Here is a 14,412-nt window from a genome sequence, read left to right as displayed (position 1 = left end):
ATCTTAATTTCTAAAATGATTTAAAAAATTTTAAATCATCTAGACGCTGAAAGGATTATGTACTGAGTCCGGTAAAAAAAAGAGAAGTGATTGCCAAGCACTGGGGGAGATGGCGGTGAGGGGAGGTGGTGGTGGTGAGGGAGGGATAAACAAATAGAATACAAGGAATTCTTAGGGCAGTGAAACTATTCTGTATGAAACTGTAATGGTGGATGCATGACATACATTTTTCAAAACTCACAGAATGTGCAAATCAAAAAGTGAACCCCACAGTAAACTGTGGCCTTAGCTAATAATAGCGTATCGATATTATCTCATCTGTTATAACAAGTGTACCACATTAAGGCAAGATTACTAGCAGGGGAAATTGGGTCAGGGCAGGGGTGAGAGGGTATATGGGACTCTATACTTTCTACTCAATTTCTCTGTCAACCTCAAACTGTTTCAAAAAATAAAGTCTGTTTGTTAAAACAACAACAAAACCTTGACACCCAGATTACATCCCAGACCAATTAAATCAGAATCTCTAGGGGTGGATGATTTTTTAAAAGCTCCCTAGGAGGGACTTCTGATGGTCCAGTGGTTAAGACTGCACTCCCAATACAGGGGGCCTGGGTTCTATCCCTGATCAGGGAACTAGAGCTCGTATGTCACAAGGAAGATGCCACGTGCCACAAATGAGACCTGGCACAGCCAAGTAAATAAATAAAAATAAATAAAATATTTAAAATAATTAATTAATTAAAAAAAAAAAAAGCTCCCTAGGAAATTCTAGCCACATTGATAACTGCTGTTTAGGCTGAATTGAGACTGGGAGAGGGCAAATCACAGCTGGGAGCCCTCGCTCCTTTTTGGGGTGTAGTTTCTCAGGAAGACAGGTGGAAGTTGGCAAGATTAGCTGAAAGAAGACCAGAGCACTTGGGAGCATGCAGATCCTCTCCCGGGAAAGCTCCTCACCTCAAGGCTGATCCCCTGGACCTGGGGGAGACTGAGGGTAGAGAAGTTTAACCAGCTCCTTTCCGTGTTTTGGTTCCCTGTGGTTGTGAGATTATTCCTTCAGTGTGGACCTGTGCCTGGGCCAAGGGGGTGGGTCTTGAGACCAAAAGACCAGTGGGTCAACAGGCTGTCAGTGCAGAGAGTATCAGCCAAGAGCATGTGCTATGACTAGGCCAAGCAGTGACCAGCCCTGCTGGGGACGGGGCAGAGTGAACCAGGCAGTGAGAGGGAAGACGGAGCCTGTGCAGAGGGTGTTTGAGTGAGAAGGCAAAGGGGGTTCTTTTTGAATGCCTGGGAGTATGAAGCAGCAGCCTTCAGAGAGCCAACGGAGTAGAAATTGGGTAAATGGTTAAGGGGAGACCTGAGCTAGTTAGAAAGCTGAGGAGCAGGAGGTGATGACCAGCAAAGGCCAGAGATATACAGGCCAGGGAAGGAGCTTCCTAGGGATCAGGTGGAGAGAATGGGATTCCCGAAGTGGGGGATGGGTGGGAGGGAGGCCCTTGGGTGGGAGGGAGGCCCTGTTCTTGTGATTTAGTTGAAAGATGCTTTTTGAATGGTCTTCACCATGGCAGATCAGGGAGTGACACAGTCAGTGGACAAGGCTGCAACCCCTGAGCCCTGTTTCCAGTCTTGTAGCAGATGGACCAGACACCAGACCACATGCCAAGGGTGCCTCTGGGACAGTGGACCAGGGAAGGCTTCCTGGAGGAGGTGACTTGGAGATGGTGGGGGTCTAGGCAGGGAAGGCAAGATGGAAAGGGCAAGGAAGTTGACCACAAAGCTGGCATGGGCTAATGATAAACTGTCAGCTGTCCTGGAGAGTGAGAGGACCCAGACTTTGTTCCCTGGGTCATCCTAGCTGGAAAAATGGATGTGTCTGAGACCCCAGGGGGCAGATCCAGGGGTGTGTGTGTGCAGGAAGGGACAGGGACAGGGACAGGAAGTGGTCATTTAAGCCATGGACACCCAGACCATCAGGAGGCTGATGCGGTGCAGGGAGTGACCAGGGCTTTGTTCTGCAGGTGGGACAGAGGACAGTCTCCTCCCAGCCCCTCCTGGTCTCCTTCTGGGCCCCAGTTGACTCCTAGGGCCCAGTACCACCCACCACATTGTTCCCTGGCCTCCCTCAGTGGAACCCCAGGGGCCCAGGAGGAAGCCCCATAGATGGGTCTGCTTGTTTTCCTGAGGGGAGGTTATGTGGATGTGCCAGTCTGTGTTTAGGGGAGTGATTCTAGAACCTGTGAACTGTTTATATGGGTCCCAGTATGCGTCTGGATGTTCCCTGGGAATACTGGGCCTCTCAGTGGCCCTGACCACCCATCCCTCCTCTCCTTCAGGCTGAGACCATATAGGATGATAGAGGTTGGGGGGAGGAGAGACCAGGCACAGTGCCTATGGAATTCGGAGCCCAAAGACATTCTCTGGAAAAAATCAGGACCTTCCAGGGTAAAGCTCGGACTTGCCTCAAGCCTTCAGCTGGGCACCCTGGCCTGGACTCACCTCCACCCTGTGGTTAGGCCTGGGAGTGCAACCCCCATCTCTGATTTTTCCTAGTTCTTCCAGGTGTGCAGGGCTCTTGGTTTTCCTGACAGATGACATGGAAGACCTGGGTGGGGGTGGGGGCAGGAGACCTGGGCTCTAGCCTGGCTCTTCCCTAACTCACGAGTGTGACTCTGAGCCTCAGTTTCCTGACCTTAGTATGGCACATAGAGTGGCTGTCCTCGTGGCGAAATGACATTGCGGTCCCATTTAGAGCTCCTGGAACACATGACAAACTGGACTGTCAGACCCAGGCAGGAGATTTGGTGACCAGCGCCGAGGATGAACCAGCCTGAGGATTTTTCCCACTGCAGAATAGGCCTTGGAGGGTGGGGCCAACAGCGATGAGCAGGGGCGGGGATGGGGGATGGCCACATCGGGGAGGAGTGGGCAAGTCTGAGGAGCCATGGGGAGCAAGGAGAGGGGGTGGGTGGGGCATGGGTCAGGAGAGCATACAGGGAGGCCTTCGGGGCTGATGGCAATGGCCTCAAACCCCAGGCTGAGCACTGTAGGGAGCTCAGAAGGGTTCTGAGAGGGGTGGATGTGGTCAGGTGGGTGCCCAAAGATCACTGGCTGCTTGTAAGAAGATGGATTGGAGCACTGATCAAGGCCAGAGACCAGTGAGGAAGTGAGAGATGGTGGGTCCAAAATTGAGGGGCGGGGTAGATCATTTTTTAACAAAATATGTATTGGCTGCCCCAGGGCTTAGTTGTGGCATGTGAACTCTTAGTTGTGGCTTGTGGGATCTAGCTCCCTGAGCAGGGATCAAACCCACACCCTCTGCATTAGGAGGGGCAGCCTTGACCCCTGGACCACCAGGGAAGTAGCCCAATGATGACTATTCTCATCATGGCTATGGAGAGGCCTCCTACAAGAGGGGAGCTGCTGGGTCCAAAACGCTGGTAAAACTGAAAGTTGCTCAGTCATGTCCTACTCTTTTTGACCCCATGGACTGTAGAATCCATGGAATTCTCCAGGCCAGAATACTGGAGTGGGTAGCCTTTCCCTTCTCCAGGGGATCTTCCCAACCCAGGGATCGAACCCACGTCACCTGCATTGCAGATGGATTCTTTACCACCTGAGCTACAAAGGAAGCCAAAAAGCTGGTACCAGTGCCCGAGGCTAAGGGGCACCAGGAGGACACGGGCCCGTGGCACAGGGACTCCTGAGAGTGCCCACCTGGGACTTGAGCCCGATGAGGAGTGGCACTGGCTCCCCAGGAGCAGACTTTGGCCTCCCTGGGCCCCCGTGAAACAGGCAGGATGTCCTTAGGGGCTGCCGATGGGCTCCCAAACACCCTGCTCTTTCTAAGCAGGAGCCATAGGACCCACCAAGGAGACTGAGTCACATCCTGAACTGTAGCCCCTCACTCTTCAAATCAACCCTCTTGGTGCAGCATTGGCGGTATCGTGCTGGGAAGGTAGCTGCCTTCCCAATCACCCCTCCCTCCAGCCCTCCAGCCTCCTCCACACTCAGAGTTTCTCCCCCTGTTTTCCTACTCAGACCCCTGCAGAAAAGGTAGCAAAGCCAGCTGGTGAGAAAGAACACATCCAGGTGCAGAAAATGTACATACAAGTCTGTGTTGTTTTTTTTTTAAACTCAAGAAAGGGCTTTTATTGATTTTAACTCACTTCCTGGGAAGTTAATTTTTAAAACACCCTTATGGAGTTTATCCATCCCTTGTGCTACATTCAGAAACAATGATGCCAACCAAAACCCTCAGCAATGGGGTGAATATGGGCCCACCCCGAAGAAGTTGGGTCAACCCCAATGAAGCTGGGTCCACCCCCAATGAAGCTGGGTCCGCCCCCAGTGAAGCTGGACCCACCTCCAATGAAGCTGGGTCCACCCCGAATGAAGCTGGGCCCGCCCCCAGTGAAGCTGGGCCCACCTCAATGAAGCTGGGCCCACCCCCAGTGAAGCTGGGCCCACCTCCAATGAAGCTGGGCCCACCCCCAGTGAAGCTGGGGCCACCTCCAATGAAGCTGGGCCCACCCCCAGTGAAGCTGGACCCACCCCAATGAAGCTGGGCCCCAGTGAAGCTAAGCCCACTGTGAGCCTGCAAGGTGGTGGTGAGGTGTCCTTGAAACCCCTACCCTCCAGGTCTCAGCACACAGATGCTGAAGGAAAACATGCTGCTCTGTGAATGGCCTCCCATGAACTCCATAAAAGTGTTCTGAAGAACAGTACCAAATCATCGTTTAAGCCCTGGGTTACAATGACTTAGTGCAAAGGAGCAGGGAGAAACATGGACCCAGTGACAACGGGCCGCATTCTGCTCAGAGCCTTAAATAAACATAGAAAGTATATTACAGATGCATCTGCCAGTGCAAGACATGCTGTGTGCAGCAGATGGGCACACATGGGCGCGTGTGCGGAGGAGCGAGGTACACCCACAGGCACAGAGAACACGCGGGAGGCACCGTTCCTCCAGCCCCGCCTTCTTTCCTCTCAACAGAGCACTCCTGCCACACGAACCCAGTGCAGGCGACTGAAATCCCTTGTTTGGCTCATGTATTCAGGGCAGGCATCCGAGTCCTGCTTTATTTTCCTTTGGGGGGGTCAGTCTCTTGAGCATTTGGTCAGTCCAAGGCCGAGCCACCAGCCAGGCACTGATCCCAGAGAGAAGTCAGCTCCAGCTCTGAGCAGACAGGATGACGACTGTCGGGGTGAGGCAGTAACAAAAGGCCCACCTCTCTGTGGGCAACTGCCCGCGTGCACACCCCACCAGGGTTAGGCCTCTAGTGCAGCCTCCAACCTGGGCAGTTGGTCCTTTGGGCGCTGGAATGTGAGGGCAGCTTCTGGGGCCAGATGGGGAGGCCGGCTGATGATCTGATTTCTGTGACTTTACCATCTTTAAGCCCACAGGCATGTGAGCCCAGGGCCCTCGGTCAATGTCAACCCTCGTGTCTTTCTGCAGCCGCAGCTCTAGGGAGCCACCGCGGGAGAGAGGGAGGCGCAGGGAAGAGTGATGCTCTTGGTTCAGGCCTCTCTGCTCAAAGCCTCAACTTGGCCCCTTCTGCGGAGAGGGCTGAAATACGATCCAGGACGGTCAGTCCAGTCCACTTGGTGGCCAAGGAATGGTGGGCACGCCGGGGACCACCCGCAGCTCATTAGATGTTCCCAAGCAGGGCTGTGCACCTGCCTCCCCCACCAGATGACAAACAAAATAAAAAGGAATCTGGATTCTCCGACATTGGCCCCAGCCCCAGCGAGGCCCAGGACTACCCACCAAGGACTCAGAGCCTCCACGCCAGTGTTCTCCGCAGACACGGGCTCCGACAGCGCCCCCCGGAGGTGGGCAGCGTGCGCCCCTCCTCGAGCGTGCGGCCGCTGAGCCACGCCCACCTGGCCTCTACAGGCTTCCCACTCGCCTTCCTGGTTTCCTGCCTCCTGCCCCTGGGCCTTGCCAACCGGCCCGGCTGGGTTTCTAAGGCACCACGGGCACCGAGCTTCCCCAAAGGATGAGTCCCGCCAGGGAGAGCCAGGACGAAGAGAAAGGCCTTGTGGGAGCCCTACCCACCCCCTACACCCCAGGTGACACACATTCCGATCCTGCCCCTGACACGTGCGCGCGGAGGTCATGCAGACGGGGGAGGAGGGCCGGGAGAGGGGCCACAGTCCTTAGCCCCCGGCCGGCAGGGTCGGCTGTTGGCATGAGGGCGGTGGGCCTTTGGAGGCGCGGGATGAGCGTGCTGCCGGGCGGCCCTGGGCGCATGCGGGGGGCTCAGGACGCAGCCTCGTCTTCTTGGACACCGGGCAGCTCTGGGCTTTTGCCTCCTTCGCCAAACCCGTCTTTCCTGTTCAGGGGACACCAGGGGCAGAGGGACCTCAGAGGTCAGAACATGCATGCAGGAGGACACGCTCATACACACTCATAGGCATTTTTATCCATATCTCTCAAATCCCCCAAGCTCATCTCAGTCTCGCCACCCTGCATTGTGGTCCCTTGCTGGTTCCCCCACCCATAGTCTCAGCCCACAACCCTCCATGGCTCCCTATTGCTTGGAAAGGAAGTCTAGACTTCCCACCCTGACTTCTGGAGCCTTGCCAGATCTGACCAGACATGGCCTGGCTCAGGCCCCATGGTCCAGGGTAGGAGGGCTTTGGTTTTGCTTTTGCTTTGTTCACAGGACAGATTCTACCCATCAGTCTTGGGATTCTGTCCCATATTCAGTAGATTCCTATTATCATCCTGATATCACACCCCACAACCCCGTGCCAGGGCCTTTAAAAAAAAAGATTAATAAATGGGTTTTGATATCTTTAAAAAGGATCCATCCCATTTAATTCTACTATAGAGTTATCCCAAAGCATAAAGAACAGAGTCAATCAAGGATAAATGTTGGGACTCTGATGGGGTAAAATCTACTTTTCAAAACTAAACCTGTGACATGTGTACATGCTAAGCTGTTTCAGTCATGTCCAACTCTTTGTGACCCTATGCACCATAGCCCACCAGGCTCCTCTGTCCATGGGCTTATCCAGGCAAGAATACTGGAATCGCTTGCCATGTCCTCCAGGGGATCTTCCCAGCCCAGGGACTGAACCTGTGTCTCCTGCAGCTCCTGCATTGCAGGCAGATTCTTTACTAAGCCACTGGGGAAGCCTGTGTCACAGAATTAGAATTTTTGTATCTAGGAAGTGTTAAGCCCCATCCTTTCACAGTCCAGATGAAGGAACTGACCTGTCTCCCCACTAACGTGTCCATAAAAGAACAATGGCTGCCTTGCTCAGTTGTACCCTTGGCATTCAGCCCTGTGCCCGTCATTGACCTGGGCTGGATGTGTCCTTAGCCTGTGACTGGCCTGTCCCACCACCAGGGGGCGCTGAGTCACAGGCACTTAGCTAGAGACCAGATGTCCAGGTTTGCTCCTCTGGTCTTAGTTCTGTCTGCTGTCTGGACATAATTAGCAATAGCTTTCTCTTTCACTCTCCAAAGTGGCTCCATTTGGATGGTAGATATATGGTCCCCTACACGAAACCCAGTTCCAGCATTGTGGCCTGCAGATCCCGAGGAGGACAAGGACTCCGTCTCCCAGGACTGGCCACTTCACAGGGAACAGGCGGTAAGCTCAGGACAGTCAAGGCCTCTCCCAGGCCCCCACCTGCAACCCTCCTTTGTCAAGAGGAGGGCCCGAGGTTGGTACAGGTACCTCCCTGAGGGTGAGAAACCTCTGTCAGGGAGCAGACACCAGCTCGTCCACAATGATGGGACTCAATAGTCTGAAGAGCCCACTTACAAGAAGGTGGCCTTACATGAACAAAACCAACATCTGGGCCCCTGGATGGCACAAGCGAAACTGCCCCTTCCTGAGAGGCCGAGGAACGTGGACAGTGGCTGCTGCTCACCTCCCTGGGGAGCACGCCTTCCTGCAGCCTATGAAGGGGCTGCGGGGAGGAGGGGCTGCGCCTCCCCACATGCTCTTCAGAGAAGGCGTGCTCCCCAAGGCCCAGGACCCCTCACTGCCTTCTCCCTGCGGGTCTCTGCACAAACTCCAGCAGGGCTCGCTGGCACCCCAAACTGACTTTTATTTCAGTGGAAGAAGGCGGAAGTGCTGAGGACAGGGCTCACGGAGGTTTGGGGAACTGCTTTTTGGCCCTCTCTCAGGAGGTGGTGAATGCACAGGCCTGGCTCTCAGGAGGGAGCCTGCAGCCATGGGGGTTCCTTTTTCTTGGCCGTCGTCGTCATCGGCCAGCCTGTCCTTACTTGCTGGATAAGCATTTACAAAGTGCTGACTGGGCGCACGGCCTCAGCAATGACCAGAGATTGCACAGGCCACTCAGAAAAGCAGCAAACACTCCCCCAGACCAGGAAGAAGCAGTCCCTACCTCCAAGATAAGCCAGCCTTCTACAAAGAGCAGACCTGAGGCCTGTCTGGAAACCTCAACTAGGCTGCCAGGGGCTGAGAACACAGGTGCAGGTGGGGCCCTGTTGTGAGGCCTGGCTGAATCCCCAGGCTCGGGGCTCAGCCTAGTGATGCTCAGAGTGAGGGGATGTGCCGCAGCCCCCACCCCACCCCAGGGAGCGCCCGGCAGGTCTCAGCCCACCAGTACTTACGACAGTAAGCTTCCTGGGGCAGACATGGATCGCTCTTCCCTCCGTGCCTGGGGCTCGAACGGGTTGCCAAAGGAACGCTTTCTCAGCATGGACTTAACCAGGATCTGGGGAAGATGTGTCAGCATGAGGAACACAGGCCCCCAGGTTCCCAGACACACAGGCAGCCTCCACTCTGACTTCCAGACGGGGAGGCGGCTGGGTGGCCCTGCTGAGGTTCCCTTTCCTGGGGCAGGACAAGGAGGAGCATCCCAAGCAGAGGAAAGGGCAAGAGCATGGAGGGAAGGTGGTTGAGGGTGGATTCTGGAAACAGTGAGGAGCCTGGTGCATGGGGGACACCGAGGCCGGTAGCAGACCAGGAAGGATCTGGAACACCAGGCGGAGGGCACAGGGAGTGCAATAAAGAAATGCCTTCTGGCTGCGCAGGAAGGATGGATAATGGAGGAGAGGCTGTCTTGGGCTGCGCAGTGGAGTGGGGGGATGTCGACAGGGGACAGGCCCCTATCCCTGACTCTGTGACTTTGTCCCTCCTCCCGCTATAAGGACAGCTCCATCCCCCCTGCCCACATGCACATAAACTCTCACACCTGTGCATGGCGCCAGGGCTACCTTCATCTCTTCTTTCCTTCTTTCTATCAACAAGTGTTACATTGAGTGCCTACATATGCCAGACACTATTCTAGGCACAGGGAGCACACTGCGTCAAATATTCTTGCCCTCATGGAGCTTATCGGAGAAGGCAATGGCACCCACTCCAGTACTCTTGCCTGGAGAATCCCAGGGACGGCAGAGCCTGGTGGGCTGCTGTCTATGGGGTCGCGCAGAGTCAGACATGACTGACGCAACTTAGCAGCATCAGCAGCATGGAGTTTATATTCTAGTTGCAGAGACAGGCAATAAATAAGACAGATGAGTAGAACATATGTTCATTAGTGGTAAGGGCTCAGGTGGAAAAAATAAAACAAGGAAGGGGGATAAGGTATGACAAAGAGGAGGATGGAATTTTTGATAAGGGGGCTGGGAAGGGTCTCGTCTCACAACAAGGTGACTCTGGAATGAAGACCTGGAGGGAGTGAGGAAGCGGCTCTGTGGACACTGGGGCTGGAGTGTCCCAGTCAGAGGGAAAGGATGTTCAAAGGCACTGGGGCAGCAGCTTCCGTGGTACATGGTTGGAACCAAGAGAATGGAGGGAAGAGAGGAGGTTGGCAGGGAAAGGAGGACAGGCAGGCCATGCAGGGTCTGAGCTGAGAAGTGACGTGACCAGGTCACCAGACCACCCTGGCTGCTGAGCTGAGCATTTACTGTAGGGGGACCAGAGCAAGGGTGGAATCAGGGGGTCAAGCTGGGAGGCAATTCCACTGGTTCAGGAGAGAGATGAAGGTAGCTAAGACCAGGGATGTGGCAGTATGGATCCTATGCTGCTGCTGCTGCTGCTGCTGCTGCTGCTGCTAAGTCGCTTCAGTCATGTCCGACTCCGTGCGACCCCATAGACGGCAGTCCACCAGGCTCTGCCGTCACTGGGACTCTCCAGGCAAGAACACTGGAGTGGGCTGCCATTTCCTTCTCCAATGCAGTGAAGTGAAAGTGAAGTCGCTCAGTCGTGTCCGACTCTTAGCGACCCCATGGGCTACAGCCTACCAGGCTCCACCGTCCCTGGGATTCTCCAGGCAAGAGTACTGGAGTGGGGTGCCATTTGCTATAGGAGCTGATAATTCCAGGGATTCCATACAGCCCTGGAGCTCTGTGGAGTTCAGGAACCTTTAGCCTGCTGGCCCTAGCTGGGCCTGGACCCAGTAGGGAGGCATGAAGTGCACAGACCAGACCCCGCCCCCGGCACAGGCTCCAGCTCGCTCTCCTGGCATCGTGCTCACCCTGACTCACCCCGAAACCTCAGCACAGGGCAGGCCATGACTCTCAGTGTCCCATGCCCGCCCCCACCAAAAAAAAAAAAAACCAGATGGCCATCAGGGGCTATGTTAATAACTTCCAACTTAACAGTGGAAGATGTCCAGAGGAGGATGAGAACATCTAAAACTTGACAGGAGAGAAGGGGGAGCACACAGGTGGTGTCTGCCTGACGTGCGGGGGCCCCGGGGTCACTTCTCCAAATCAAAGGCATCCGAGGCCTTTCCCCTGTCATGTCCTTGGCACCTAGTCCAGTGCCTGGAAAATAGCAGAAGTTCAATAAACCTTAGGAAGGAAGGAAGGAAATGCTTCTCCAGTCGTGGTGAATGTTGACACTCAGCAAGGGTCAGTATATTTAAATCATTCACTCTCCTCACCACGCCTCCTGGTCTCCCTACCATGAGACTGAATAGCGTGACCTTGTTCCTGTGGGTCTGCGGTGAAACAGGCTGGCCAACCAGGAAGCCGTCGGTCCCGTCATCGGGCCCAGCACAGAGCAAGTCTCAGGTGGTGCCCACGCCCGCCGCCAGGCCCTCCCAGGAGTTGGCACCTTCTGCCCCCATCCACTTACCACCGTGGTCCAGCTGGGTATGAGCCTGACCGAGTTCTTCACCTCCTCCTCTGTCACCTCCACCATGCTGCAGTGCTCCTCCTCCGAGGGAAGGGGCTCCTCCCCATTCTTGGTCACCCAGGGGTGCAACTGTGGAGGAGAGGATAGGGAGGGTCAGGGCCACCGGTGATAGACACTGGCCAGCAAAGGACCTGGGCATTCCACCAGCAGTCCCCTTGAGGGTCCAAAGGCCACAAGCCCCAACCCAGCACACACATGCCTCCAGTGTAAGGCTCCTCAAATGGGGAAACCAAGGCCTGCATTCTGCGGCCCAGCCCAGCCCAGCACCTCTGCTTCCCAACCTTGATGTCTGGCACCCCAATTCTCGTTTCAGGGTTCTTGTCTAGCATCTTCAGGATTAAGTCCTTGAGCTCTTCGCTGACCTTTGGCCTAAAGAAGAGGAAGGAAGGAGACGAGGGAGAGACAGCTGATGGTCCTTTCCTTCCCGCCTTTCCACCCTACCCTGCTCTGGGCTTCCCTGAATTGACACATGGCTCGGTGGTAAAGAACCCGCCTGCCAGTGCAGGAGATGCCAGAGATGCGGGTTCGATCCCTGAGTCAGAAAGATCCCCCGGAGTAAGTCTTTTGGACTCTGTGGGAGAGGGCGAGGGTGGGATGATTTGGGAGAATGGCATTGAAACATGTATAGTATCATATGTGAAATGGACCACCAGTCCAGGTTTGATGCATGATACAGGATGCTCAGGGCTGGTGCACTGGGATGACCCAGAGGGATGGTATGGGGAGGGAGGTGGGAAGGGGGTTCAGGATGGGGAACACGTGTGCACCCGTGGCGGATTCGTGTTGATGTATGGCAAATCCAATACAATATTGTAAAGTAATTAGCCTCCAATTAAAATAAATAAATTTATATTAAAAAAAAAAAGAAATGGCCACCCACTCCAGTATTCCTGGAAGATTCCATGGACAGAGGAGCCTGGCAAGGCTACAGTCCATGGGGTCACAAAGAGTCAGACATGACTGAGCACCCACACACAGGGCAGAAACACTGCTGACCCTCAGGTCTCAGAGAGCAGGACAGGAGGGATGCCCCCGAGGCACCAAGGTGGAAGGAGAGAGTTTCAGAACAAGGGTACGGATATCCTTCTCCCCTGAGTACAACGTAAAGCAGTCACCCTCAGGGGGCAGAGGTCACAGACACACAAACAGGCTCCCGTGGGTGTTGGACACCCGCCCGCAGAGGGCAGAGATGATGAGGATAATGTAAGAAGAGTCGCTTTATGAGACTCCAGGGGGCCTTCAGCCCCACTCACCCCACCCCCATCTTCTCCTTTCGTCCACCAGGGAGGCAGCCAGGAGGATACCTACTGGACAGAGAAGGAAACCAAGCCCCGCATCACCTCACCTCACTCCCCACCCCGACCCCGCACCAAGAGTGCGGCAGGGCCAAGGCTCATGGGGAAGGGCACAGGGCTCAGCCCACATCAGCTTCGACCGGCTCTGCCCAGGCTTCAGGCTTCATTGCTACTTAAATTCTTGGCAGGAGGAACCTACTCTTAGGACTATGACCTTCACTCCCTCTGCTGGCCTAGATTCCTAATCCCTTTTAAAACTCCTGGGCTGGGGAGGATACAGAGCAGGAGGAAGGGCAAGAAGACCAGCAGTCAGAGGAAAGGGACCAGCCAGTGCTGTGGGGGCGGCAGCTGGGTGGGCGGGGAGCCATGTGGTGGGTGAACAGCGGGTGGGACCTGGGGGTCCTTGAATGCCTGGGCCAGGGTGCACCTGTTCTTGAAGCAGGAGATAGGGTGAGATGTGTTGTGTTTTATAGGGTCACTTTGCCTGACCGTGGTGGTTGGACAGGGCGGAGGACTGAACCAGATAGGAGGTGCACTTGGCAACGGAGCCAAAAGAAATGTAAGCAGTGGACTCACCAAGGCTTGGAGCCAGACAGGAAGTTTTGGGCAAGAGGGGGTAGGAGCACAGAGGACAGCTCCCACGTTGGTTTCTGAGCTGCCTGGGGCACTCTGAGCAAAAGGCAAAAGGGCCCTAAAATGTGAAGGCTGGGTCCTCAGGCCAGCTGCTGTGGTAACCAGCATCTTGATCAGAACCATGAATGAGCACAGGGGCGTCTCCAAACTGTCCCTTTGGGCTTAGGGACCTCAGTCGCATAGGAAGGGGGAGGGCGGAAGGAGTGGCTTGAAGTCTGAGGCCCACTGAGCCTCCACTTTTCCATCTGTGAAATGGGGAAGCACACTGGCGCCATGAAGACCCCCACCCTATGTGGAGAAGGTGGAAGTTCCCCATGGATGCAGGGTCTACGTGGGGGTGATGTCACTGATCTCATGGAGGCCTTCAGTGAAGGAGCAGATGAACATGTAACCTGGGGTCATCCCTGCCCCACTCCTGGACCCAGAGTTCCTGTCTGTACAAGGAGATCTGACTCAGGTGTCTGGGACCCTCTGACATCTCCCCCTATCTGCTCCCAGGGAGAAGTACCCCCACCTCCAGGTCTGCAGGCTGGGGCGGGGCCCTGGAAGGACAAAAGCTCTGCTAAGACTCAGACATGCCTCCCTGGGGGTGGGCGGGCCCATGGTGGACAACTGGACAACTCACTCCTCGGGGAACATGACAGCCTCGTTCTTGATCTTGCGGTGCAAGGCCAGGATGTAATCGTCGATGAACGGGCACTGCAGGGGGAAGAGACAAAGGATGTGGGCCCAGCGCCTCAGCCCACTGGGGGCAGCTCTGGGCTCCTCATGAGATGGGGGTGGGGGGGGCCTCATCAGCGTCTGGCCCACAGGAGATGTCCAACAAACGTGGACTGAATGGATGTGTCATGGAGGGACACTGTGTACCTGCCAGCGTAACAGCCACTTACAGCAAGGCCTGCACTGCCGGGGCCTAAGGTTTGGGAGCGTGCTCCCCGAGATTCTGTCCTGTGCCTCAGCACGGTCCCTGGAGTGGGAATACCTCTGGACAGGGATCTCGGCCATGTCAAGGTCGGGGGTCTGGCCTGACTCTGAGCAGGTGTCCAGGACAATTTGTTGAGTGAATGAAGGATTGAGTGAATTTGTAAATGAATGAATGGCATCGAAGGATAGAAAGACAGGGAGCACTCAGGCTGGAGTGGTGTTTAAGACCACCGTCTAACCTCCACGGGAGGTCTGCTGACTCAGGACTCCTGCACATGAATCCATCCCCTCAAGGGGACAAGGGAACCTGAGAAAAATAGAAACGCCCCTTTTCCTTCCATCATTTCTGAGCTGAGTGGGCTCTTTCAAAGTCACTTTACTTCAGGACACAAAGGCACAGCCTACATCTATCATGCATCCTGGCTCAGCTC

At 55.2% G+C, this 14,412-nt stretch overlaps 1 protein-coding gene across 1 annotated transcript in view; it reads right to left on the bottom strand.

Annotated features, from left to right (window-relative positions):
• Positions 1–4,120: 4,120 nt before the first annotated feature.
• CAMKK1 (calcium/calmodulin dependent protein kinase kinase 1) overlaps positions 4,121–14,412 on the bottom strand; it is a 29,977-nt gene continuing 19,685 nt past the window's right edge. The window contains exons 12-16 of the mRNA XM_025280836.3: positions 13,683–13,756; positions 11,411–11,498; positions 11,070–11,198; positions 8,597–8,700; positions 4,121–6,335 (exon numbers count right to left, since the gene is read on the bottom strand). Coding sequence (XP_025136621.3) covers positions 6,263–6,335; positions 8,597–8,700; positions 11,070–11,198; positions 11,411–11,498; positions 13,683–13,756 — 468 coding nt within the window. The 3' untranslated portion in view covers positions 4,121–6,262. The remainder of the gene's footprint in view (positions 6,336–8,596; positions 8,701–11,069; positions 11,199–11,410; positions 11,499–13,682; positions 13,757–14,412) is intronic.

Source organism: Bubalus bubalis, chromosome 3 (genome assembly GCF_019923935.1).
Source record: "Bubalus bubalis isolate 160015118507 breed Murrah chromosome 3, NDDB_SH_1, whole genome shotgun sequence".
NCBI classification, from domain to species: Eukaryota; Metazoa; Chordata; class Mammalia; order Artiodactyla; family Bovidae; genus Bubalus; species Bubalus bubalis.
This window is presented reverse-complemented; position numbering and strand designations above follow the sequence as displayed.